The sequence below is a fragment of the Macaca fascicularis genome, chromosome 10 (assembly GCF_037993035.2).
Source record: "Macaca fascicularis isolate 582-1 chromosome 10, T2T-MFA8v1.1".
Taxonomy (NCBI): Eukaryota; Metazoa; Chordata; class Mammalia; order Primates; family Cercopithecidae; genus Macaca; species Macaca fascicularis.
Window position 1 is genome coordinate 90,315,045 of NC_088384.1, and position 27,722 is coordinate 90,342,766.

Below are 27,722 nucleotides of genomic sequence, written 5' to 3' on the forward strand. Positions count from 1 at the left end.
GAGGCAGGAGGATCACTTGAAGCCAGGAGGCAAAGGTTGCATTGAGCCAAGATTGTACCACTGCACTCCAGCCTGGGTGACAGAGCGAGACTCCGTCTCAAGAAAAACAAAAAGCAAAAACAAGAATACCCTCTTCACTTTACCCATTCTTTCAAGCCGAAGGACCACAGGCAGTCATTCCACCGCAGACAACCCCATGAATGCTTCATCAGCATGACTATAATCCCCTATTCATGGCATACGTTGTTGGCAGAGGATTGTCTATAAAATAAAGGCTCAAAATTCTTTTAGACACCAAGATTTTTATTTACCCACCTTCCTGCTTTCTTTTAACATTATAGGTCAAATTATTCTCTTTTTGACCCAGGGTTGTGATAGGAACCATCAAGTTATAAAGTGGTGGCAGATTTCACGAAATCTGCCTGCATTCATTCGTGTTTTTCTGGCCCCTCTCAACCTCTGGCTGTCACTTCTCTATTCTTTCTCAGTTGCCCCTTACCAGTCTATTCTAACCCCTGTAAAACAGGGACTAAAAGTACTAACCTCATTGTTATGAGGTTTAAGACCCAGCACTAAGCCAGACTCTCAGGAAAATTCAAACAACAGTTCCTCTTTGCCCTTCAATATACCCCCTTCTCATCTGTCGTGGGCTGAGGAACCACTGGATCTGTAAACCAAGCACACAGGTATAAGTCCACAGACCAGGTGAAGGCCTAGATGGCAAAACACATGGGTTTTGTGACTCCACTACTGACTTCGAGGTTAAGGAAGGACTGACTTAGTGCGCTGTTCCAAGATCACTGAGTTCATAGTTCCCTGTGGCTGGGACCTCCATCATGACTGAGGCTTGAGGAGAGGCCTCTGTTCCTGCTGCCACATTTGGAACAGTATGATGGCTGCAGCAGAGGCCAAAAACTGAGCGATCGGCCCCAGAGAGTCGATGGGGGACACTGACAAACCAGTCACAAAGTTGGTGCCATTAGCTCTTAGGGAGGAGAGGCGGGGCCTGGGCAAGGACAGCAGCTGGAGGGTGAAGCGCAGACCTGGCTCTCAGTAGCGGTAGTGATCCGGCTTGAAGGGGCCATCACGGGACATGCCCAGGTACTGGGCTTGCTTCTCAGTCAGCTTGGTCAACTTCACATTCAGCTTGCCCAGGTGGGCTTCAGCCACTGCCTCATCCAGCTGGGGAGAAACAAAGAAAGACTGGCAATCAGTGCCATGCTCTGGGATCCCTACATGTATCTGGCTGCCAATAGAGGCAGAAGTGTTCTGTTGGGGTATCTGCCATGTGTGGCACTCATGTTAACTCTTTCTATCCTCACATCCAGCCTCAGTTAATGTGTTGTTTTGGCTGCCTAGCCCCCCTCAAAAGGGAACCATGACACACCGTCCCCTCCATGTAGCCCTGACAGGACCATCAATCACATCCCCTTCCTCATTCTTCAACTCAAGCAGCTAACCAAAACACTTCTCTGGAATTGATCTATGCACAGGACATATTTTCCATGATAGGCAGAGACAAGGTGCTCCAGTCCCACTGGGATTCCTAAACAGGGAAAGGTATTTATCAGTCTCAGCTCACCAGTTGCAAGTCTGTTTTACAAGTGAAATGAAGACAGATCTGAGAAACAGAAAGACAGAGCGATGATGACACTGAATCCTAGGTTTCCAGTGTTTGGATCTGAGAATAAAGTTCTTTTTTTTTTTTGAGACAGAGTCTCATTCAGATGCCCAGGCCGAAAGTGCAGTGGCACAATCTCGGCTCACTGCAACTTCCACATCCCAGGTTCAACTGATTCTCCTGCCTTAGCCTCCCGAGGAGCTGGGATTATAGGCATGCACCACCACGCCTAGCTAATTTTCTGTTTTCAGTAGAGATGGGGTTTCACCATGTTGATCAGGCCGTTCTCGAACTCCTGACCTCAGGTGATCTGCCCGCCTCAGCCTCCCAAAGTGCTGGGATTACAAGCGTGAGCCACCGTGCCCGGCAGATCCGAGAATAAAGTTCTTTTTTGGATTAAACTGGTTCCTTTTTTGATTAAAATATATCTATAAATTCTTTGGTACTTCTTTAAGAGTTAGAGCCTAATCCCCACCACCTCCCCCCACCCCACCGAGTGATTCATTTCTAATGAATAGAAGAAAGCAGAAGTGATGGTGTGTGACTTTGGATACAAGTTCATAGAGACCCTGTGGCTTCATCCTTCCTCTCCTCTGGATGACTTACTCTGGAGGAAGCCAGAAGCCATGTCCTGAGGATGCAAAAGCAGCCCTCTGGAGAGGCCCATGCATGAGGAATTGAGACCTCCTGTCAACAGCGATGTGAAGAGGAACTTCCAGACCCAGTCAAACCTTCAGATGATTGCAGCCCTGGCAGAAAATCTGGACTGCAACCTCATGAAAGAGCCTGAGTCAGAAGCAGCCAGCTAAGCTGATCTCAAATTCTTGACCCACAGAAACTGAGATAATAAATATTTATTATTTGAAGCCAGTAAGTCTGGGGGTTAGATTGTTATGCAGCAATAGATAACTGATACACTGGTTTGAACAGTGTTTCTATCACTTGTGACCAAAAGGATTCTAATCCACTGCCATCCTCCTTTTATAAAATGAGGAAATCAAGGTTCAGAAAGGTGAAATGACTTGTCCACAGTCACCAAGCTAGTGAATGACAGAGCTAGGATTTGAACCCAGGTCTATCTGGCTTCAAAGCCCCAAAATGTGTCTCAAGCATCCCAGCTTATGGCCTCCAGAGCAGCTCTGAAGAGATTATGCAGAAACTGAGGACAGAGGCAAGAGTTAAATACAAGCAAGCCTCTAACTCTCTCATGAGGGAGACCTCTCCCTACCGCTGAGGGACCCTGTCCTGTCCCATGATGGCATGGCAGCCTTTGACCACAGCTCAGCCCATAGCTTTTATATTCCCAAGTGGTTTCACATCTACTGTTTCATTAGAGCCTCCCAAACACCCTTAAGAAGTAGGATGGGTGGGGTTTATCCTTGTATCTTCAGATGAAGCAACAAGCCTGCAGGTGATATGCTCAGTTGAGAGGCAGACAACATTAGGACCAGGGCCCAGCCTAGAACTGAGTCCACATCAGTTCCAGAGGTAGAACGAAGGCCTCCAACCCCCATAGTACACATTGAAATCAACCTTCTGCTCGGCCTGGACTAGCCCAGAACTTTTCCTTCTCCCAGCACCCTGAACCAGAAGGTATGTGTCATGTCATAAGGTCAACACCTTGGACAGACAGAGCTAGGTTCTATTCCTGGCCCAATACTTAACATCTGTGAGAGCAAGTCAATCTCTACACCTTAGTTTCCCCATTCACAGGATGGATCACTCATCTCTCAAGGCTGTTACAAAGATCAGTGCTACTCAGAGTCATTAGTGCAAGTAGGTGACTTAATAAATGGTGGCTGCCTTCTCTGTCATTTGTTGGCCAAGGTTACCTAGTCCCTTGCCTACATACAGCATGTGAGGCATGATGCCAAGAGTGTCCTGTCCCCAAGCCACATGTTAGCAATGATGAAGAAAAGTGGTAAGCACAGGGCCAGGTGCTGAGGCAGGAGGTGAGAGCTTTGCCTTTTTCACTTCCAACCCTGGCCTCATTTCAAAGGCCTGACCAATTCCTCACCAAACTCACAGCCATATTTCTCCCAGGTGGGATCAGATAGGGATCAAGTGAGAATCTTTCTTTTTTTTTTTTTTTTTTTTCAGACGGAGTCTCGCTCTGTCGCCCAGGCTGGAGTGCAGTGGCCGGATCTCAGCTCACTGCAAGCTCCGCCTCCCGGGTTCACACCATTCTCCTGCCTCAGCCTCCGGAGTAGCTGGGACTACAGGCGCCCGCCACCTCGCCCGGCTAGTTTTTTTTTTGTATTTTTTTAGTAGAGATGGGGTTTCACCGTGTTAGCCAGGATGGTCTCGATCTCCTGACCTCGTGATCTGCCCGTCTCGGCCTCCCAAAGTGCTGGGATTACAGGCTTGAGCCACCGCGCCCGGCCCAAGTGAGAATCTTTCAACCCCACAACCAGTTGCACAGAACAAGGTATGCCTTGAGGTCCTTGTGGGTAAAAAGTTTGGTCCAGCAAGACATTGCTCCAGGGAGATTAGTTGTTGGCTGGCCCTGGAGGCAGATGCCCCAGGCCTCTTCCTGCATCTTCCTCAGTTGACAGAACCAGCCTTTCAAAGGAGGAAGGGATGGTATATAGACCCCATCACAGCTTCTCCAGCAGCCAAAGGCTGGAAGAGCAAGAGCTACTCTTACCGTTTAGCTCATACAGAGACCGAGGATCGGACAGGGTAAGGGACAAAGCAAAGTTCACCTGTAATACTGCCAAGAAGAGCCAGGACTAAAACATCTGTCCTGACTCCAGGGAAGGGAAGACTGCGTGGGGTGTTAGGGTGAGCACTGGATTTCATGTCAGAGGACTTCATCATCATGGTTACGCAGAACACAGAGCCATAGTGAGATGCCATGTTTAGGGATGTATCGTTTTTTTTTTTTGAGACAGGGTCTCACTCTGTCGCCAGGCTGGAGTGCAGTGGCACGATCTTGTCTCACTGCAACCTCCACCTCCTGGGTTCAAGCGATTCTCTTGCCTCAGTCTCCCGAATAGCTGGGATTACAGGCGTGCACCACCACGCCAGGCTCATTTTTTTTATTTTTAATAGAGACATCGTTTCACCAGGTTGGCCAGGCCAGTTTCCAACTCCTGACCTCAAATGATCTGCCCACCTCGGCCTCCCAAAGTGCTGGGATTACAGGTGTGAGCCACCGCGCCCAGCCAGGGATGTATCATCTTATTACAAGGCCACAGACATGCAGCCTACAGACTGCACTCAGTTTATACACACATCCAAGTTAACCCGCCCAGTTATTTTTTAAATTATAATGAGGCCAGGTGCAGTGGCTGAGGTGGGTGGATTACTTGAAGTCAGGAGTTCAAGACCAGCCTGGCCAATATGGCAAAACCCCATCTCTAATAAAAATACAAAAAAATTAGCCAGGTGTGGTAGCACGTGCCTATAATCCTAGCTACGAGAGGCTGAGGTGGGAGGATTGCTTGAACCTGGCAGGTGGAAGTTGCAGTAAGCCAAGATCACGTCACTGCACTCTAGCCTGGGCAACAGAGTGAGACTCTATCTCAAAAAAATAAAAATAAAATTATGAGTTGCCTGTATTTGAAAATCATTTCATATAGAGATCTTGGTATCTCTGGCTCTCCTGAAAGGTCAAAAGCCCGGATCAGATGGACCTGGATTCCTTGGTGGCAACCAGCCCTTTACCCCTTCAGCTCTTCCAGTCCTTACTCAGCCAGCGTCACTCATTCACCTGCCCAGTACCTGTGGGTGTGTGGATTCATGACCCTGATCTCAGGAAATCCTCACAATCCTGAAGGGGGGTGCTATTACCTTCATTTCACAGATGAGAAGACGAAGACACAGAGAAATGAAAGAATTTGCCTAGATTACACAGCCTCTAAGTGGTGGGGCTAAGATTCAAACTGGGGTGTGTCCCGCTCCAAGGCCCAGGCTCTTCTCACCACCTGCTCCTGCTGCTCTGCTGTGCTCCAGGGAGTCACTCCCCACTGTGGGCCTCAATTTCTTCTGTCAATGGGGAGAATGACTTCTGCACTGTAGAGGACCCCATGAGGGCCTCTAAGAGGGCAGACAGACAAGCACTTTATAAACTCTGGCAAGCCCTGTGTGGGGATCCCGGGAGTAGACACGTGACCCTTGGCTTCAGATAGAAGAACAAACCCACCTTCTTGGGCAGGAAGTGAACCCCAACGGGGTACTTGTCTGGATGGGTCCACAGCTCGATCTGTGCCATCACCTGGTTGGTGAAGGAGTTACTCATCACGAAGCTGGGGTGGCCCATGGCACAACCCAGGTTGACCAGCCGACCCTCAGCCAGCAGGATGATGCGGCGCCCATTCTTCAGCCGGTACCGGTCCACCTACACACAGGCAGGGCAACAGTGAGGGCACGCAGAGCCTCGCTCCCACAGCCCACCCCTGCCACAGCCCACCCTCTGGTCTGGCAGGCCTCCCTGCCTCCAACAGTGCCCATGAGGCATTCCCGAACTGCCCCAAAACAACCTCCAGCACATGGCCTGGCACAAATATATTAGCCGATATTTATGAAGAAATGCTAAGCTGCAGACCGCACAGTTCTGCTGTGAGAACTTCATATGCTCACACTTGCTTGGCGCATACAAGGCACTCAGTAAGCAGCTGCTAATGTTATTGTTATGATCACTGTCATGTGCCCTGTCCTAAGTCCTTTACAGGTAACTACCACATTTCATCCCAGAAACAACCCTGCAATTTCAGTACTGCTGTCATCCCCATTTCAGATTTAGAAACTGAAGTTTACAAGGGTTAGGTCACTTGTCCAGAGCCACACACTAAGAGGAGGCTGCAATTTGAGTCTGGATGGTCTGAGGACAGATCCCATGTTCTCAATAACCATGAAATAGTTTTGAATGCAGCTTACTAAAAGCTGAATGCCATGGCACTCACATCGGAATCACCTCAGAAGCTTTAAAAAATGAGGATACCCTGGCCTCATTCCCAGAGACTCCTATTCGTGTGGCCCATAGTGTGGCTCCCAGGTGACTGCCAAGGTTGAGAACTCCTGGTTTTGTGAGTGAACGTGACATGGAAATCCCCAGCCTCAGTGCCCCAGTCCTCTGTCTGTCCCAGCTGTCTGAACACACAAACTTGCTTTTTCCCCACTCTCAGCTCTTCCCTTGCCATCCCTCCACCCTCAGGTGGCCTCCCAAACATTTCCCCAAAGCCCAGGTTTCCCAGCTGCTCCAGAGGCCTAGTGCTGGTCCAAGGAAAGGTCTCTGATGCCCATCAAGCATTGATGGATGCTTCAATCAATAAGCACTCACTGATACCCATCTAAGTCCCTTGCAGGGACACATCAACCTGGACTCTACACTCCTGGTACAACAGTGGGGTCAGAGACCAAAGCCAGTGATGGATGCTGCACTAGGGGTCTGTACTAAGAGTGTGGGCACTGCCTCTGCCTGAGGAGCTGGCCAGGAAGGGGGTCCCTTTTTTATAATATTTTTTTTTTTTTTTCTGAGATGGAGTCTCACTCTGTCATCCAGGCTGGAGTACAGTGGCATGATCTCTGCTCACCGCAACCTCTACCTCCTGGGTTCAAGTGATTCTCTTGCCTCAGCCTCCAGACTAGCTGGGACTACAGGCATGACCCACCATGCCCACATAATTTTTTGTATTTTTAGTAGAGACAGGGTTTGACCATGTTGGCCAGGCTGGTCTCAAACTCCTGACCTCAAGTGATCCGCCTGCCTCGGCCTCCCAAAGTGCTGGAATTACAGGCGTGAACCACCACACCTGGCCGGAAAGGGGTCTCTTGAGCTGGGCTGAGAAGATGAACAAGGAGAAGGGCATGTGTTCTGTTCCAAACAAACAGAGCTGTCTGGACAGATGAGCAGAAGTAGGAGCTGCAGTGGGTATTCAGGGAGTGGTCAAATACGGCCTGAGTACAGAGGCCCTTGAGAGGATGGACAAGAGATAAGGTTGGGCAGAAGGCTGGCAAGACTGTCAAGGATGTCGAGGGTGGGCATAGAGTCCAGCTTTGGAGGGCAGCTTGGCAGAAAGGTGCCCATCACCCCAGTGTAGCAGGTTTCACCTGTGATGCCTTTGCAGAAGGAGGTCTGGCTGGCTGTCAGGGGTGTGGCTGCCACAGAAGCATGCCCTGGCCACCCCCACACTGTGATGAGTGCCAGGCCTTCTAGGCAGAGATGGAGGTGCCCTCTGCCTAGCTGGGAACTGACACCCTAGACTAGCGCAGGACCTAGCCAAGGAGAACTCCCACGCAGGAGCAGAGCACCCAAGGGGAGCAGTGCAGGGGATGTGGGTTCACAGAGCTGCCTGTCTGCCTCTCTGGGACTTGGGCTTCTGGTGTGGCTATGACTGGGTGGGTGTCAGGGCTTTGGCCAACTCTGTGTCTGTATCTTCCGTATCATATCTCAAACACGGCACAGCACCAACTCAAAGACCTCACATTAAATGGGCTCTTCTCCCTTTAAAAAATGTGATGGGCCTGGTGCAGCAGCTCATACCTGTCATCTCAGCACTTTGGGAGATAACAAGCTCAGGAGTTTGAGACCAGCCTGACCTCATCTCTACAAAAAATTGGCCAGGTGTAGTAGTGCACACGTGTAGTCCCAGGTACTTGGGAGACTGAGGCAGGAGGATCAGCTCCTTCAGCCCAGGAGGTCAAGGCTGCAGTGAGCCATGATCGTGCCATTGCCCTCTAGCTTCAGTAACAGAGCAAGCCCGTCTCAAAAAAAAAAAAAAAAAAAAAGGCCGGGCGCGGTGGCTCAAGCCTGTAATCCCAGCACTTTGGGAGGCCGAGGCGGGCGGATCACAAGGTCAGGAGATCGAGACCACAGTGAAACCCCGTCTCTACTAAAAATACAAAAAATTAGCCGGGCGCGGTGGCGGGCGCCTGTAGTCCCAGCCACTCAGGAGGCTGAGGCAGGAGAATGGCGGGAACCCGGGAGGCGGAGCTTGCAGTGAGCCGAGATCGCGCCACTGCACTCCAGCCTGGGCAACAGCGTGAGACTCCGTCTCAAAAAAAAAAAAAAAAAAGATGAACATCTCTATACACATACTTAATTATCTCCTAAGGACCAATTACAGGAGAGATTGCCCAAAGAGGTTGCTTAACTTTAAAGCTCTTGAGATCCAAAGCCAAAATGTCTTCCAGAAACATACTACTTTTATAATCAGATAAAAAATAAACCCATAATAATTGCAACTCAAGTAAAACTTCACACCCCCCACAAGAACTCATCTTCCAGTTTCAGTGCCCCAATGCTTAATGCAAACCTGTTCTTTCCCAGCTCAGTGCATGGGCCTGCTCCTCACACAGCAGTTCAAGCTGTGTCCCTTTTTGTTGTTTTTATCTGTTTGTTTTTTTGAGATGGAGTCTCGCTCTGTTGCCCAGGCTAGAGTGCAGTGGCGCAATCTCGGCTCACTGCAACCTCCGCCTACCAGGTTTAAAAGATTCTCGTGTCTCAGCCTCCCAAGTAGCTGGGATTACAGGCACCCACCAGTATGCCCAGCTAATTTTTTTTCTTTTTTTTTTTTGAGACAGTCTCACACTATCACCCAGGCTGGAATGCAATGGCAGGATCTCGGCTCACTGCAACCTCCGCCTCCCGAGTTCACATGATTCTCCTGCCTCAGCCTCCCAAGTAGCTGGGATTACAGGCACACACCACCACACCCGGCTAATTTTTTGTATTTTTAGTAGAGATGGGGTTTCACTATGTTGGCCAGACTGGTCTCAAACTCCTGTCCTCATGATTTGCCCCTCTCAGCCTCCCAAAGTGCTGGGATTACAGGCGTGAGCCACCATGCCCGGCCCCCACCTTTTTTTTTTTTTCGAGATGGAGTTTCACTCTTATTGCCCAGGCTGGAGTGCAATGGCGCAATCTCGGCTCATTGCAACCTCCACCTCCTGGGTTCAAACAATTCTCCTGTTTCAGCCTCCTGAGTAGCTGGGATTACAGGCGCATGCCACTACACCCTGCTAATTTTTGTATTTTTAGTAGAGATGGGGTTTCATCATGTTGGTCAGGCTGGTCTCAAACTCCTGACCTCAGGTGAACTGACCGCCTCGGCCTCCCAAAGTGCTGGGATAACAGGCGTGAGTCACCACGCCCGGCCCAGCTAATTTTTTTGTATTTTTAGTAGAGATGGAGTTTCAACCATGCTGGTCAGGATAGTCTCGAACTCCTGGCCTCAGGTAATCTGCCCATTTCGGCCTTCCAAAGTGCTGGGATTATAGGTGTGAGCCACCGTGCCTGGCCAAAGCTGTGTCATTTGTGACTCTGCCTTCATCCTGTCCCTACATGCTGTCCATCCATCCCCAGCACTCCCCGAGCCGAGGTGGCCATCATCCCCTGCAGGGATTCTATGAGCCTCCTCTGAAAGCCTCCCTCCCCACCACCTGCCATGGTTGCTTTTATTCTGCACATAGTAGCTAGAGTGATCTTTCTAAAACTACAGGCTCGCCATATACAGCTCACCTGCCTGATACCTTCAGGAATGCCGGCTGCCCTCAGGATAAGGTTGCCATCTCCGGCTGGCTCTGATGCTAGGCCCTCTTCTCCCCATGCCCCTGCACAGGTTGCCACCATCTCCTCAACTCCCCTCCCTGGCAGCCAGCACTCCTCTGCACTCCCATCTGCCCAGCCCGCTGGCAGGGCGGGAGCTTCTCACCTGCGGCTTGATGTTCACCTTCTCCACGGCGTTCTCATTGAGCCACTTGACATCAATCTCCACGTCAAAGTGTCCAATGTTACACACAATGGCATCATCCTTCATCTGCTCAAAGTGCCTGTCAGACAGCCCAAGACCATGGGAGATTGTCAGGGACAGAGAGCTGTCCCAACCCTGCCCTCCTCCCTCACTCCCCAGGACCCCCATAGCACCTACCGGCCAAGGATGATGTCAACACAGCCTGTGGTGGTGACAAAGATGTTGCCCTCCTGACAGGCCTCATCCATGGTGGTCACCTCATAGCCTGTGCAGAGACAGTGGCTGTGGGTCATCTATGGTGGCCTTGCCCCTCCCTCTGGCCCCAGTGGCTGACTACCAACCCTTGCCCTATCCTACCTTCCATGGCAGCCTGCAGTGCATTGATGGGGTCAATCTCAGTGATGATGACACGGGCCCCGAAACCCCGCAGGGCCTGGGCACAGCCCTTGCCCACATCGCCATAGCCTGCTACCACCGCTACCTTGCCGGCAATCATCACATCTGTGGCCCGCTTGATGCCATCTATGAGGGACTCCCGGCAGCCATAGAGGTTGTCAAACTTGCTCTGAAAGGAGAGGGGGTAAGGAGACAATGGGGGCGGGCAAGGCCCTAGGGCCAGGACCACATGGCCTCACGGTATTCTGAAGAGCCCGGGTGTCGTGGGCCCACCAAGCATCCCAGCCTGGGCTGAACCCCTCCAGCAGCCAATGCCTCCACACGCCCTTCAACCCAATCGGCTCCAAGAGCTTCTGTCTAATCTTTCCCTGCTGGTGTGGAGCCTTCCTAGGCATCAGTTACTAGGAGAGATTGCCCGGTCAAAGACCTTGCTTAACTTGAAAGCTCTTCTTCCCAAAGCCATAAAGTTCCTGACGCCCAGCTCTGAGATCCCTTTTAAATGCACTCATTAGCCTTGGTCTATAACCGCTTTTGCCCCCTCAAATGAGGGCTCCATGTCCCCAGCCTCAGCCTTCCTGGGCACTCTTCTTCAGAGGCCTCGCCCTGAGCTGCAGCCACTGCAGCAGGAGCTGTCACTGCCCCTCAGCTCACCTTGGTGACGGAGTCATTGACATTGATGGCAGGCACCTTGAGGATCCCATTGGCCATCATCTTGTAGAGGTTGTGGACCCCAGTCGTTGTCTCCTCAGAGATGCCTCGGATGCCTAAACAAAAGAGGACAAGACAAGCCTCAGAGATGCCACACCTGTGCTCACGTAAATTCTTCATCTTTGCCCCCTAAAGCCATTCCTCTTTCTGGGTTCCCACCTCTGTGACTGATCCCACAGGCCCCCCTAATCACACAGACCAGCGTGAGGGAGGAGTCCCTGATGCCCTCCTACCGGGAAGCCACCACCAGGCCTAGTGACTGTGCCTCCCAGCAACTCCCAGCTTCTCTTTTCTCACTGCCACTGCCCTAGTCCCTGACCCTGTCACTTCTTGCCAGTCTCCCTACCACAACCCATCCTCCATGCAGCAGCCATTTCTAACATGTATCTTCTCAGAGAAATCTTCTCAATGCCCTCCAGTTATTTTCCCTTGCTCTGAGAATCAGGTCAAACACTTTTCTACTGGCCTATTAGGCCTTAACACATCTGGCCTTCACCAAAGTTCACACCATACCCCCCAGCGAAGGTTCCCTTTGCTCACTGCTATCCTGTGGGCCTCTTTTCTGTTTCCTGAACACTCCAGCCATTCCTGCCTCAGGGCCTCTGCACTCTCCGCACTCCCTGTGCCTACTTTGAACAAAGCTGGCTCCCTCCCAGCTATTCCCAGCCATGGCCCTGTGCCTGCCCTTGGGTCAATGGCTCAGCTGCCCTAGCCTCACACCCTCAGAAGTCAGGAGGCCCCGGTATGAATGCCAGAGCCTGCCATCCTCCCATCTTCCAGATCCTGCTGCTTGAGGCGATGGGAGTCCTGCCAGGCCTGCGGCCATCATGTGGGCAAGCAGGCCCCACCCAGGCCGCCAACACCCAGCCCCCCTGCCCCGCCCTGCTAACCTGACAGGAGCTGCGGGTACTTGGTGTGGATGAGGTTGGTGAGGTCGCCCCCGTCATCCAGAATCATGTTGAGGGGCCCGTCCTTGAAGTACAGCGTCTGCTCAATGCACCACAGGTACTCCTCGTCCGTTTCGCCCTTCCAGGCATACACTGGAGGGTGAGTGGCACATCAGGGCCTGGACTTCCCCAACCAGTACTTGCTCCAGGGAATAACCCTGGCAGAGCCAAAACTACCTCCTTCCCAATTTCCATCCCCAGCCACCTCCAGCCCCTCTGAAGACTCAGCAGTGGTAAGAACACAACTTGGAGCCACATAGATCTGAGTTCAAATCCCGGCTCAGCCACTTGCCAGCTGTGTGACCTTGGGCAAATCACTTCACTCCTCTAAGCCTCAGTCTTCTCCTCTGTAAACAGGGCTCATAATAAATAGTATGGACTAAGTGAGACAGAAGCCATGTACAGCCCCGCAGATATAAATATCAGGAAATAATTATTTCCTTTCCCATCCCCTTCTGCCTGGGCCCCAAGGACTGAGGCATCAACTCTAAGTGACCAGAGCTCGATGCCCCACAATGCCTCCCCCTCAGCAGGATCTACAAGGCAGGATCCAGGGTTTGCTCTGCACTGAAAGGACTGGAGCACCAGCAGCCTCTGTGCAGGAGAGTCTCAGGCAAAGTCTGGCCAAAAAATGACTACGAGCAGATACCATGTATGGGGTACTTGCTTTCTGCCAGACATGACTCTAAATCCTCCATACCCTATCTCATTCTTCCTCATAGAAACCCTGTGAGGCAGCCATGACCATTATCATTACTTACAGATGCCCACAGAGGGGCTAAGATGCACTTGGGTCACTCTACATGAAATTCAGAATAGATACCAGAACTAAGGGTTACTGACCACCAGCCCACACTCCTCCTCCTCCCATGTGGCATGACTAGGGCACAGGTGTGGGGTTCCCAGGATCCTCTTGTGAGCAAAGGATGCTGGCCAAGCAGAGCCAGCTGCTCCTACCCACAACTGGAGCAGACAATGGTCTTAAGAATTGCAGTAGATCGCACCACTGCGCTCTAGTCTGGGCAACAGGGCAAGACTCCGTTCTCAGAGAAAAAGAGAAGAGAGAAGAGAGAAAAGAGAGAACAGAGAAAAGAAAAGAGAAAACAGGCCGGGCATGGTGGCTCACGCTGCGAATCCTAGCACTTTGGGAGGCCAAGGTGGGTGGATCACGAGGTCAGGAGATTGAGACCATCCTCACTAACATGGTGAAACCCCGTCTCTACTAAACATACAAAAAATTAGCCAGGCGTGGTGGCAGGCGTCTGTAGTCCCCGCTACTCCGGAGGCTGAGGCAGGAGAATGGCGTAAGCCCGGGAGGCGGAGCTTGCAGTGAGCCCAGATCGCACCACTGCACTCCAGCCTGGGTGACAGTGAGACTCCGTCTCAAAAAAAAAAAAAAAAAAAAAAAAGACAGAGAAAAGAAAAGAAAAAAAAAAAAAAGAAAGAAAACAAGGCCACAAGGCCTTTCCCAGAAGAAAGGATGGTGCCCAGTCAAGGCTGAGGAATGGGTGCCATGCCCATTCAGCCCTGGTCAGTCTGTGAAGGAGACTGTGCCACCCCCTCCTCTCCACCTATGGTTGGTTAGAAGGAATCGTGAATGTCCTATTTAATCACTGCGTCAGATCTAACCACTCCCCTCCCCAAGTCCAAGCAGACATGTGCCCAGCCTGTGAAAGCTCCTTTCTCGTTAGTCTTGGTCCTTCCTCAGTCCTTTAGACCGCCATACCCTAGGCAGTGAACCTCTTTTTCTGCCCCGTAGCCCTCCCCAGTTCTTTGGAAACAGATCCACATCCTTCCTTTAATGAACTTCCCCTCCGCTTCATCATTTAGTTCCCAATCATAAGATCTTGCTCTTCCTGGTTACACGGCTTGACTTGGGTCAATAAACAACTTCCACAGGATTTGAGACGATGATGGGACAAAGCAGCTCTTTCCTATGGGTCGCTGGGCTAGGATTTTGTGGCCGTTACTCCTCTCCCCTTCTGTAATGTAAGGAAGTCTGTTGCTCTAGCAGTCAGTGAAGCAAAGAAGGCAGAGGCCCTTCACAAATTCCACATGTCCCAGCTGCAAGCAGGACTCACCCGGAATGCCAGCCTTGGCAATGGCAGCTGCCGCATGGTCCTGGGTGGAGAAGATATTGCAGCTGGACCACTGCACCTAGAAGAGCCATCAAAACAAGGCTGTTGGTCACCAGTGGCTCAAAAGCACAAGGGACGCTGGGCAAGGAAAAGGGAGAGCTCTTCGGGTAGTGGGGACAGGCTTGGGATCTAGGCACAGCAAGCTCTAGGATCACAGCCTGGGGACACTGGGTGGGTAGATGGGAGCCAGAGCAGAGGTGAGATCCAACTCAGGTTTTAAAACCTCACTCTGGTGCTGTGTGGAAGGGAAAGGGCAGCAGCAAGGAGACAACTGAAGAAACTGTTGAAGAAGACTCCAGACAAGAAATATGACAGCAGCAGTGGAGGTGATGAGTAGTTGCCACATCCTGGGTCTACTCTGAAGGCTGCACTGACAGGATTTGCTGAGGGATGAGTTGTTGGAGTAAAAGGGGTTGGGAGCGGGGAGGAAAAGGTGGGGAGGAGATGACTCCCAGATTCTTGAACTGAGAGAACCCAGAAGGCTGGAGTGGAGGTTCCATTTACTCCGGTGGGGAAGGCTTCGGGAAGAGGAGTGGGCAGAAAATCCTGAGTCTGTTTGAAAGTGTTCTGCCTGAGATGAGTACTAGACTTCCAGGTAGCGTCAATGCCCTCGCTCCTGGATATGCCAGTCTGGAGTTCCAGGAGAAGTCCAGGCTAGTACAAAAATGTGGGAGTCATCACCAGATAAATAGTATCTAAAGCTATAAAATCAGACCGCCAAGAGTGAATGCTGAAAAGAAAGAAGAGGTCCAAGGACTGAGCCCTGAGCCCCTCTGTGGGTTTTGGCTGCACTGTCCTACCCTGCTTTGCAAAACCAGCTTGCTTCTTGACTCTCAGACCTCAGGAGAGCTGTCATTCATTGGCATACATGACCCAGGCTGAACCAATCAGAGCTGCCATCATCTGGCCAACCATGATGGGTCCAGGGTAGGCCTGTGACCCCAGGAGGGCCAAGGCAAGCTGGCCCTTACAGGACTAAGTAGGACATGGGCATTGAGTTTTTCCTGACAGAGCATCCATCAGGAGGATGCCTTGGGGGTAGCCAACAGTGACCTTCCCAGCCAGGGAGAAAATCTGCAGAACACTCACCACAAAGTGTGGCAGCACTGGGCAACAGAGAGGAAACCCAATGAGAGGGAGGAGCCCCTCCAGGCCCGGGGTTGGCTCCACACCTGGAAGGTCCCCACCCCGGCACAGTTGTCTTCTTCCCTGGCTGAATCCAGGGAGGGCAAGGACTCTGGGGTGATACAGCTGTGGGCCTCACCTCAGCACCCAGGGCGACGAGGGTCTCAATGAGGACGGCCGTCTCCACTGTCATGTGCAGGCAGCCAGCGATACGAGCGCCCTTCAGTGGCTTGGAGGCCGAGTACTGCTCCCGCATACGCATCAGGCCCGGCATCTCGTTCTCAGCAATGTCCAGGGCCTTGCGTCCCCAGGCAGCCAGTCCGATGTCAGCTACGGGGAGAAATAGGTGGGAGTTCTGTGAGCCCCTTTGTCCCACCAACCCAGAGGGGCAGTCACCGTGTGTGGACCCCGATCCACGTGTGGACTCAACACACCAGGGCTTAGCACTGTCACTGCATTCTCTCACTCGTTCAACAAGTATTTATGAAGCCAGAGTACTCAAGAAAGACACGGTCCCTGCCTACCTGCCCCTTTCTGACTTGTGGGAGAACACATTTAATCACACAGGGACACAAAAATTACAACATAAAGAAGTGCCCCTTTGAAAACAGCTCACATGACACTTCCCACTACCCTGCCTTTCTGCTGACACCTATCAACCTCCAGGTCACTCCTCACTCCCTAAAGACGTTAGCTTCTGGTTCTCCATAGCCCTCTCTCAGTCATCACTGCTGGTGATTCAATGCTCATCAACACTATCTAACACTTTGGATATGACAGTTCCTTGATCTCCTTTTAGACATGAAAATGCTTCCCCCCTCCTGATGTTTCTTTTCAGCTGGAGGAACTCATCCGTATAACTAATGCTCTTGGCCTCTCTGCCCCAGGGGAGGGGGGGTGAGCTTGCCTGACCAGTAAAACTGACAGGAATAAATGGTGTGCTCAGCTTAGCTCTCCCTTCTTTCTGCAAGCAAGTACTCACCTGCCCACTTACAGGAAGCTGGTGTTCTCTGCTTTTCCAGAGACCAACCAACCCTGGCCTACCTTGCCTGCAACTGACTGGGTAACTAATGTATCTGAGGGTTCAGTCAGCAAGATCATTTGGATTTCATATTAATCTATATCCTCTGGCTTCCAGGTTATTAGTAATAAAAGGTAGTATTTCGGGTGCTATCTGCCACCTAAAATACTAATCTACATCCTCTGGCTTCAAGGTTATTAGTAATAAAAAGTATATTTCAGGTGCTATCTGCCACCTAAAATGTCTCGAATTTGTTCAAATTCTCAGGCAGGAAAGAAGGATATTATTACAAGCTAACTCACTATCTCAATACTCTTCCCTCTGATCCATTTCAACCTCCTCTCTCCCCTATCACACTTGGTCCATTTCCAAGGTCATACCCTAGGTCAGTCCCTAGGTCAAAGTTTGCAGACTTCCCCGATAAGGAATGCTCCTCTGGCATGCTTGTAAATCTCTCCTGGAAAATCTGATTCAGCAGGCCTAAGACTCCTGATGATTTTTATCTTTAGGGAAGCTTAGATCCTGCCAATCACCCAAAGAGGTAGGCAGTGGGAGGCAAAGAATGCTGTAGAGAATTTAATAATCTAAGAATTTAATAATAAAACTATCTAAGTCAGTCAGCTTCCTACAGTGCATTGTAACAATTTCAGAGATGAAACATGCCTCCTGCATGAGAGACCACTCCGGCTGTGCCTCAACTCAAGCCACCCACCCCAGCCCTCCTACCCCGGTAGGCCATCACCAATGATAGCTGTCATTGGAAATCTGGACTTCAAGCACCCAACTCTAACCACATCTCATCTTTCTGGGTTTCTCCTTCTCTGGAGGGAGCTCCAACAAGGCTGTGGCCTGTCAGGTCAGAACTTCTATTCAATTCATCCTACCAATTTCTGCTGTCCCTTCTGCCCCCTTTCCCTTTGACAACTCACTTGGCAAAACTCTCAGCCCAATTAAACCCGACCCTCCACTGCACCAGAGCCACTGAACCCAGCAGGAGGACAATCACAACCACACCAAGACATCACATTTAATTATTTATTTATTTATTTTTGAGACATAGTCTGGCTCTGTAGACCAGGCTGGGGTGCAGTGGCACGATCTCAGCTCACTGCAACCTCCACCTCCAGGGTCCCAGTTCAAGCAATTCTCCTGCCTCAGCCTCCCCAATAGTTAGGATTACAGGAATGCGTCACTATGTCCAGCTAATTTTTGTATTTTTAGAGGACACGGGGTTTCACCATGTTGGCCAGGCTGGTCTTGAACTCCTGACCTCGTGATCCACCCGCCTCAGCCTCCCAAAGTGCTGGGATTACAGGTGTGAGCCACCACACCTGGCCAACACATCACATTTGTTAAGACCATAAAAGACACATAGCACATTGCAGCAATCTTATGACATTTTCCTAGTAAATTTACTCCCATTTTCTACTCTCCTCAACCCTCCAACACCTTTCCCCATCGAATAACAATCTCACCTTCCAATTCACTGAGATGAATTCAGAACCAGGCCACTTTTCCCCTATGGAATCCACCAGTCACCTATAGCAGTCATCTACAGCTTCAGACCAGGCACTCTTTCCTGTTACCAAAGATGAGCTGGCCAGGCGTGGTGGCTCACACCTGTAATCTCAGCACTTTGGGAGGCCAAGGTGGGCAGATCACTTGAGGTCAGGAGTTCAAGAACAGCCTGACCAACATGGTGAAACACCGTCTCTACTAAAAATACAAAAATTAGCCGGGTGTGGTGGTGAGTGACTGTAATCCCAGCTACTCAGGAGGCTGGCAGGAGCATCACTTGAATCTGGGAGGCAGAGGCTACAATGAGCCAAGATCATGCCACTGCACTCCAGCCTGGGTGACAGAGTGAGACTCAGTCAAAAAAATAAAATAAAATAAAATAGATGAGCTATCCCTGCTCCATGGAGCCCGATTCCACATCCCCTCTCCTTCTTAAGGACTTCCGTACTCCACTGAAACTGCTCTTTTATCCCAAGACCAGCCTGACCTCCACACCTAATGCAAAATTACCCATGACCATGTTTCTCCCAGCAGCGCAGATCGCACAAACTACTTGTCTTCCTTCCTGAAACCCCTTCTTTACTTGGCTTCTGCGACTCTGTCCTGTGCTTTTCCACCTACCTTCCTGGTTCCTCTTTAGCTAAGACTTTAGCGTTTGGGGGCCCTCAGGGCTTCATCATCTCCCAGTTCTCTAATGTTTACCAATTAAGCTCATCCAGTCTTATGGCTTTACATACCTTCTCTACCCGGATGACTCCCACGTATTTATCTCCAACCCAAACTACTCCCCTGAACTTGAGATTCAATGTGATCCAACCGCCTCCATGGCACCTCCACTTGGATGTCCAATTGGATCTATTACGTGTCATGTTGGAGTCCTCGTGGCTCCTTGCCCCCACTACCCGTTACTCTCCCAATCTTCCCATTTTAGGAAATAAAACCACCATTCAACCAGCAACTCTGTCCAAAAACTTAAGATTTGATTCCTCTTTTCCCCTTTCACCTCAATCCGCATGTTTCTGGCTCAACAAGCGAAATATATAAGCAATCCAACCGCATCTCACCACCTTCATCTAAAGTGTCACTTCTCAGGCCGGGCGCGGTGGCTCACAGCCTGTAATCCCAGCACTTTGGGAGGCCGAGGCAGGCAGATCACTTGAGGTCAGGAGTTCCAGACCACTGGGCCAACATGGTGAAACCCCATCTCTACTAAAAATACAAAAATTAGTCGGGCGTGGTGGCGGGCACTTATAATCCCAGCTACTCAGGAGGCTGAGGCAGGAGAATCACTTGAACCCGGGAGGCAGAGGTTGCAGTGAGCCAAAATAGCACCACTGCACTCCAGCCTGGGTGAAAGAGGGAGACTCTGTCTCCAAAAATAAAGAACAAGAAAGAAAGAAATAAACTGCCACTTCTCAGTTGGACACTGCTACAGCCTCTTCACTGGTCCCATGCTCTAACATGCCATTCTCCCCACAGTAGCCAGAGGAGGGAGGCTTTTAAAAATGTAAGTTACATCACCTCCATTATTCTACTAAACAAAACAAGCAAATTCTCCAATGGCTTCCCTCAATCTTCGGGCCCCATCTGCATGACTGCCTGCCCCTCCTCCATCTCTCCACTTTCCCCCCTCACTAGCTGCTCAACACAGTCTTCCTGACCGACTTCAGGCAAGCTCCACTCATTCCCACCTCAGGGCTTTAACCCAAGCAGTTATCGGCCTGGAAGTCTCCTCCCAAGCACCTAATACAGTACCTGGCACACAGTAGGTGCTGAAAAAAACCTGGAAACAGGAAATAACTTAGTATATCCCTGCTAGAGGAACAAAGAGGGCACCAGGGTGACTCAAATAGAGGGGTAAGATGAGTTGGGACTTCAGTCCCAGTGAAGTGGGGAGTCTACAGTTTTCAGGGGGCCAGCATTCAAAGACCAGCTTTATCTTTTGAAAAGACCCCATTGGCTGCTGCGTGGATCTGTGGAGCAAGAGATCCCGGGAGACCTGCAAGGAGAGAGACCAGAACTGGGGTGGTGACCATGGAGACAGACAAGTGGCAGATCTGCTCACATAAAATGGCATATCTGTGCCACTCCTGTCCTTGGGTCACCTTTGTGTCTTCAGCATGACCTGGCTCAGAGAAGGGGTCAGCAACTGTTTACTGACCATATCTGTCATCAGAACTGAATGAAAGAAGATCCATGAGAGGGGCTGGCACATGACAAGGGTGGCAAAGAAAAACAACACAAATCTGAACCTAGCCTGAGTCCCAGCATTTACTAAGGAGGAAAGAACCCAGAGAGGAGTTTGCTGCAGGTTCCATAGCCAATTAACAGCAGAACCAGAACTGGCAGTCAGGCAGGGCTGCAGCAGAGGCCCCTCTCAAGGCCCCTCCTGGGAGGGGCCCGGCTGTATGGGACAATGGGTTATGCCCTGTGCTGCTAAGCTCCACCCCTCCACCACTACATGTCCCTCCACCTAAAAGTAACTCCTTCGGTGCCCTCGAGGACACTGTGCCAGCCCCACGGTTTTCTGTGGGACCCTCAACTCCAAGGGCACAGGAGAGGGTAAATGCTCCAATCTCTGGAGCTAAGGACTTGCAGAAGTCACAGGAACACCTGTCCCCAGGACAACCCAAGAGGAACAGCAAGAGCCCCTCTAAACATCAGTTTCTTCATCTGTAAAGTGAGGATAATCATCCCTAGCTTGCTCTACACCCCAAGTAAAGAAAATGCCATATGATCAAGATCTGGCATACAGCAGGGCCTCCTTCCTCCATTCCCACCCATCTAAGCTCCCCCTCTCCCAAAACCAGCTTTATCTCCACTCACGTAACCCAATGGCCCCAATCCTGACCCACTAATCTCTCCACAGTATGACAAGCCCCCATTCCAGTTCTACTATTGATGTGACCTTGACATAACTTTTCTGGGTTCAGTTTCAGCATTCACACAATGGAGACAGTCTACTCTGGTAGCAAGTTGATGAACTACTTTAACTGAATCTTTGCAAGTCACTTCCCAAGGGCCTCAGTTTCATGCTCTATCAGGGGATAATGTCCACCTCTATGAAGATTATTCTGTAAACACATGTAAATCACCAGATATACAGCAAGTGTCCCATAAACGTGGATGCCATTCTCCAGACTTAATAGTGTCTTTTTTTTTTTTTTTTTTTTTTGAGACAGGGTCTTGCTCTGTTGCCCAGGCTGGAGTGTGGTGGTGCAATCTCGGCTCACTGTAACCTCCGTTTCCCAGTTCAAACAATTCTCCTGCCTCAGCCTACCAAGTAGCTGGGATTGAAGGCGCCCGCCACCACGCCCGGCTAATTTTTGCGTTTTTAGTAGAGATAGCGTTTCACCACGTTGGCGAGGCTGGTCTCAAACGCTTGACCTCAAGTGATTCTACCACCTGGGCCTCCCAAAGTGCTGGGATTACAGGGGTGAGCCACCACACCCGGTCTAATAGTGTCCAAGTTACTTAAAAGCTACTAGCCAGACTGAACTGGTTTTTGCTGAAAATTCATTAGGATTGTTCCGCGTGTATTCGCTTGCACACAGTGGTGAAAGGGTACGCTCAGAGGTCTAGATGGCCTGCGTTCCAATCTTGCTCCATCACCACCAGCTGTAAGACAGAGAGCAAGTTACCTCTGCCTCAGGATTCTCATCATAAAACGAGAACAGCTTCCCTACAGAGCCATAAGACTAAAATAAACCTAGAAGGCAGGGCCGATCCCACAGGAAACGCTAAGTAAACGTTTAACTATCCCTGTATCACACTTCAATCGGTGGGACAGCAGGATTTTTCTAACCACTCCAAATTTTCTTCAAGACTTCTGCAAGCCTGCCCCTGCTGGCGGGGTGGGGGACCCCACAGTTTGGGTAACTGGCCCAAAGTCCCAGGGGAAAGGACCGGAGCCGGCCTGGGGCTCGCTTTCCAGGCCTCTTTTCATACACCTTCCGGGGCACCAGTGCCCTCGTCGTCCCTGTAGGAGGCCCAGAGAGGGGTGGAACCTCGTCGGGGCCGCCCAGCTGGACAGGGTCCGGTCCAGGCCCAGGAGGCCGGGCGTAGGCCCCCTGAGCAGGGTCCGGCAGGTGCCAGCCGTCCCAGGCCGCGGCCAGGTGTGCTCTCCCACGGAGCACGCCGCCCGTTTGCGGCTCTCAGCCCGCGCGGCAGCCTCGGCGTCGTGGGGCATGCTGGGACTTGTAGTCCGCGGCCACCCGTAACGGCCCTCTCACGGCCGCGCGAGAACTCCAACTTCCAGGTGGCTGCGCGCGGCCAGAAACGCGCCGAACCTGCGATTCCAGGGGTCCAGAGCGCCCCGGGTCGGCCCTGCAGCCCCCGTCACGAACAAGCCCCGGGCGGGTGCCGAGCGGCAGCAACCGGCTGCAGGTCCTGGAACTCACCGACTTTGTAGGGCAGTTTGTCAGACATGCTGGAGGCGCTCGTGATAGAAACAGGCGAAGGGGGCTGGGCCTCAGTCTACGGACACGCACTGGGCGGGCGGCGCCTGGTAGGGATATACGCGTGGCGCCGGCGCCTTTAAATATCTTCCTCGACTTGCATATTCATGAGCCGCTGGGGCGGGGCCCAACGCGCAGGGCGGGGCAGGAGTCTCACTCACCGGTCCGGAAGGGAGCGCTGGGAGAGGCCTGAGAGCCAGCCCGGCCGTCCTCTCGCAGGTTCAGCCAGTTAATTCAGTGTTAAAACCCAGCGGAACTGAAATTACGCCAGTTCACTTCCCTGAGCCTCAATTTCCGGTAAAATGGGCCAAATGACACCTACCACACAGATTATTATAAGTAAAGTTGCAGGCCAGGGGCGGTTGCTCACGCCTGTGATCCCAGCCAGCACTTTGGGAGGCCAAGGCGGGAGGATCGCTTGAGCCCAGGAGTTCAAGACCAGCCTGGGCAACATAGTGAGACCTCATCTCTACAAAAAAATTTTTTTAATTAGCCGGGCGTGGTGGCGGGCGCTTGTAGTCCCAGCTACTTGGGACGCTGAGGCGGGAGGGAGGATCGCTTGAGCCTGGAGATCGAGGCTGCGTGAGCTATCATCCCACTACAGCACTCCAGTCTGGGCGAAAGAGCAAGACCCTATCTCAAAAAAAAAAAAAAAAAAAAAAGTAAAGTTGTCATTTGTCAGGTACCTACTGACATCCCAAACATTCGCCTTACTCCATGTAACCACCACCCTGAATTTAAATAAGTTTGCATACATTTCTTATACTTTTACTGCATCCGTATGTCATTAAACAGTTCTTTCTGTGTTTAAAACCTTTATGTATCAACCGTATTTACCCTTCTGCAACTTACTTTTTTCTGTGAGCATTATATTTGTGAGACTCATGCATATAGCTTGAGTATATTCATTTTTGCTGCTGTATAATTCAGTCATCCCTAGGCATGGGAAGGGGGAATTGGTTTCAGGACCCCTGTGGACTCCAAAATCCTTCTATGCTCAAATCCTTCGTATAAAATGAGGTAGTATTGGCATATAACCTACGCACATTCCCCCACACAGTTTAATCATATCTAGATTACTTATAACTAATAAAATGTAAATGTTCATGCAAATAGTTGTTTTGTAATTTGTATTATTTTTATAGTTATGGGTTTTTTTAATTGCTCTTTTCCCCTGAATTTTTCTTTTTAATGGAGTCTCGCTCTGTTGCCTACACTGGAGTGCAGTGGCACCATCTAGTCTGGCTGCAACCTCTGCCTCCCCGGTTCAAGTAATTCTCCTATCTCAGCCTCCCGAGTAACTGGGATTACAGGCACGCACCACCACACCCGGCTAATTTTGTTTTTCCTTTTTTGAAACAGAGTTTTACTCTTGTTGCCCAGGCTAGAGTGCAGTGGCATGATCTCAGTTCACTCCAACCTCCGCCTCCCAGATTCAAGCGATTCTCCTGCCTCAGCCTCCCGAGTAGCTGGGATTACAGGCATGTGCCACCACACCTGTCTAATTTTGTATTTTTAGTAGAGACGGGGTTTCACCATGTCGGTCAGGCTGGTCTCGAACTCCTGACCTCAGGTGACCCGCCAGCCTCCACCTCCCAAAGTGCTGGGATTACAGGCGTGAGCTACTGCGTCCGGCCTCTATTCATTTTTTAACCTAAAAATGAGAAAAGAAGGTCTTCTGGTCGCGCGCATGGCTCACGCCTGTAATCCTAGCACTTTGGGAGGCGGAGGCAGGCGGATCACGAGGTCAGGAGATCGAGACCATGCTGGCTAACACGGTGAAACCCCGTCTCTACTAAAAATAGAAAAAAATTAGCCGGGCGTGGGGGCGGGCGCCTATAGTCCTAGCTACTCAGAAGGCTGAGGCAGGAGAATGGCGTGAACCCGGGAGGCGGAGCTTGCAGTGAGCAGAGATCCGGCCACTGCACTCCAGCCTGGGCGACAGAGAGAGACTCCATCTAGAAAAAAATACATAAAATAAAAATAAGAATTAAGCTCTTGTATGACATAGTAAATGTTTTGGCCTCACTTGATCTGTACATCTGACCTCTGTCTGAGAGCCAATGTCATGAGGGCAGATGTCAAGCAGAGACTTCCTGAGTGAATGAGGGTCCACGCCTGGGGGGTGGGCAGCAGGGTCCTCACGCATCCCTTTCAGCATTCTGCAGTGCATTGCAGTGTGTAATGAGTCGTGTCAGTCTAACTAAACGTAGGATCATGTTACTAGGTTGTCCTATGAAACAGACAAATGGCTTCAAAATATTCCTGCAAAGAAATGGCAAGTTCCAGATACTGTGAAAATTACCAGCACAGCAAACAAGTAGAAAAGGACACAGCTGACAGGTCACTCTTTCTGGTATGAATGCTGGTCTTTGTCAGCCATGTTGTAAGGAATGTAATAAAATTTGAGAAAACAATGATCAAAAAGACACTTTGAAATATGAATTTATGGGCCAGGCGCAGTGGCTCACACCTGTAATCCTAGCACTTTGGAAGCCGGAGCGAGTGGATCGCTTGAGGTCAGGAGATCCAGACCAGCCTGGCCAACATAGTGAAACCCTGTATCTACTAAAAATACAAAAATTAGCCAGACATGGTGGCGCACGTCCGTAAACTCAGCTACTCAGGAGGCTGAGGCACAAGAATCGTTTGAACCCAGGAAGTGGAGGTTGCAGTGAGCCACGATTGCACCACTGCACTCCAGCCTGGGCAACAGAACAAGACTCTGTCTCAAAAAAAAAAAGAAAAGAAATATGAATTTACATGCCCTCTCATTAATTAGTGATGACTCTCATCCTAACTGTATATTGTGCTTTGAGATATCAGCTAATGAAATATTTGCTAATATTTGTACCGTTAAGTTCATATGAACAAAACTTTGGAGACTGCTGGTCTCAGGAGAAGGTCCAAGCACCTTAGTCTGCCCTTATGCAACCTCTCTGGCAACAGAATATTCTAGCCTATGGATATATCAGAATTGATATAGCCAATTTCCTATTGTTTCAGCTTCTTTTTTTGTTTGTTTGTTTTTGAGACAGAGTCTCGCTTTGTTGCCCAGGCTGGAGTGCAATGGCGTGATCTCAGCTCACTGCAACCTCTGCCTCCTGGGTTCAAAGTGATTATCGTACCTCAGCCTCCCAAGTAGCTGGTACTACAGGCACACACTCCCACACCTGGATAATTTTTGTATTTTTAATAGAGACGGGATTTCACCATGTTGACCAGACTGGTCTTGAACTTCTGACATCAAGTGATCCTCCCGCTTTGGCCTCCCAAATTGCTGGGATTATAGGCATGAGCCACCATGCCCAGCCAGATTCTTTTAATGGATGAACAGTTAAACAAATTTGTACAGCCATACCATGAAATAATACTCAGCAATAAAAAGGAATGAACTATTGATAAATGCAGCAACCTGGATGAATCCTTAGTGAATTATGCTGAGTGACAAAAACCAATTCCAATATATTACATAGTGTATCATTTCATTTGTATAACATTCTTGAAATAACCAAATTATAGAAATGAACCACAGATTGGTGGTTGCCAGGTATTAAGTAGGCGACAGGAGCAAGAGAGAGGTGAGTGTGGCTGTAAAAGGGCAACATGAGGAAACTTTGTGGTGATGGAATGTTCTGGATATTGCTTTATCATTGTCAATATCCTAGTTGAGATGTTTTACTATGGTTTTGCAAGATGTCACCATTGGGAGAAAGTGAGTAAAGGGAATTGGGATTTCTCTGTGTTTTCTTCCTTTCTTTGTTTCTTTCTTTTTTTTTTTTTTTTTTTGAGACAGGGTCTCACTCTGTCGCCCAGACTGGAGTGCAGTGGTGCAATCTAGGCTCATCACAACCTCCACCTCTCCCAGGCTCAAGCCATTCTCCTGCCTCAGCCTCCTGAGTAGCTGGGATTACAGGTGCGTGTCACTACCACTCGACTAATATTTGTATTTTTAGTAGAGATGGGATTTCGCCATGTTGGCCAGGCTGGTCTTGAACTTCTGACCTCAAATGATCCACCCGCTTTGGCCTCCCAAAGTGCTGAGATTTTTTTTTTTTTTTTTTGACGGAGTTTCACTCTTGTTGCCCAGGCTGGAATGCCAATGGCAAAATCTTGGCTCACCGCAACCTCCTCCTCCCGAGTTCAAGCAATTCTTGTGCCTCAGCCTCCTGAGTAGCTGGGATTACAAGCACGTGCCACCACGCCCACCTAATTTTCTATTTTTAGTAGAGATGGGATTTCTCTGTGTTGGTCTGGCTGGTCTCGAACTCCTGACCTCAGGTGATCCACCTGCCTTGGCTTCCCAAAGTATTGGGATTACAGGCGTGAGACACCACGCCCGGCCCTCTGTGTTTTCTTACAACTGCGTGTGAATCTACAAGTATCTCAAAATAAAAGGTTTAATTAAAAATGATAATGTTCATTGTTGGTGAGTGTATGGCAAAGTTTTGTCACCCATTAAATTAAAAAAAATGTAACTTTTATTTTAGTTCAGGGGTACATGTGCCAGTTTGGTACATAGGTAAACTGGTAACTTGGGAGTTTGGTGTACAGATTATGTCATCACGTGGGCACTAAGCACAGTACCCAACAGGTTTTTTTTTTTCCTAAACCTCTCCCTTTTCTCACCCTCATCCCTCAAGTAGGCCCCATGTCCATTGTTACCCTCTTTCTTTTCATGCGTTTTCATTATTTAGCTTCCACTTATAAGTGAGAACATGCTGTATTTGGTTTTCTGTTCCTGCCTTAGTTTGTTAAGGATAATGGCCTCCAGTTCCATCTATGTTCCTGCAGAGGACATGATCTTGTTCTTTTTTATGCATGCATAGTATTCCATGGTGTATATGTACCACATTTTCTTTATCCAGTCTACCATTAATGGGTATTTAGGTTGACTCTATGTCTTTGCTATTGTGAATAGTACCCATTAAATTTTAAAAGATTTGGCCAGGTGTGGTGGCTCAGGCCTATAGTCCCAGCAGTTTGGGAGGCCGAGGCAGGTGGATCACTTGAGGTCAGGATTTTGAAACCAGCCTGGCCGACATGGCAAAACCCCATCTCTACTAAAAATACAAATTTAGCTGGGCATGGTGGC

General features: G+C 50.1%; 1 protein-coding gene across 3 annotated transcripts; it reads right to left on the reverse strand.

The window, feature by feature from the left end:
* Positions 1-285: 285 nt before the first annotated feature.
* AHCY (adenosylhomocysteinase) lies at positions 286-22,866 on the reverse strand. Of its 3 annotated transcripts, none has more exons than XM_045362789.3 (10): positions 22,789-22,866; positions 15,771-15,961; positions 14,450-14,525; positions 12,312-12,461; positions 11,365-11,477; positions 10,675-10,882; positions 10,495-10,582; positions 10,279-10,396; positions 5,769-5,963; positions 286-1,182 (listed from the first exon to the last, which is right to left on the reverse strand). In XM_045362789.3, exons 2-10 carry the CDS (start codon positions 15,903-15,905, stop codon positions 1,051-1,053), a joined length of 1,215 nt encoding a protein of 404 aa, XP_045218724.1. In that variant the 5' UTR covers positions 15,906-15,961; positions 22,789-22,866; the 3' UTR covers positions 286-1,050. The 3 variants fall into 3 exon arrangements, with proteins under 3 accessions (XP_045218724.1, XP_045218723.1, XP_065379081.1); XM_045362788.3 differs by lacking the exon at positions 22,789-22,866 and adding an exon at positions 22,571-22,685; XM_065523009.2 differs by lacking the exon at positions 22,789-22,866 and adding an exon at positions 22,263-22,344.
* Positions 22,867-27,722: the final 4,856 nt, after the last annotated feature.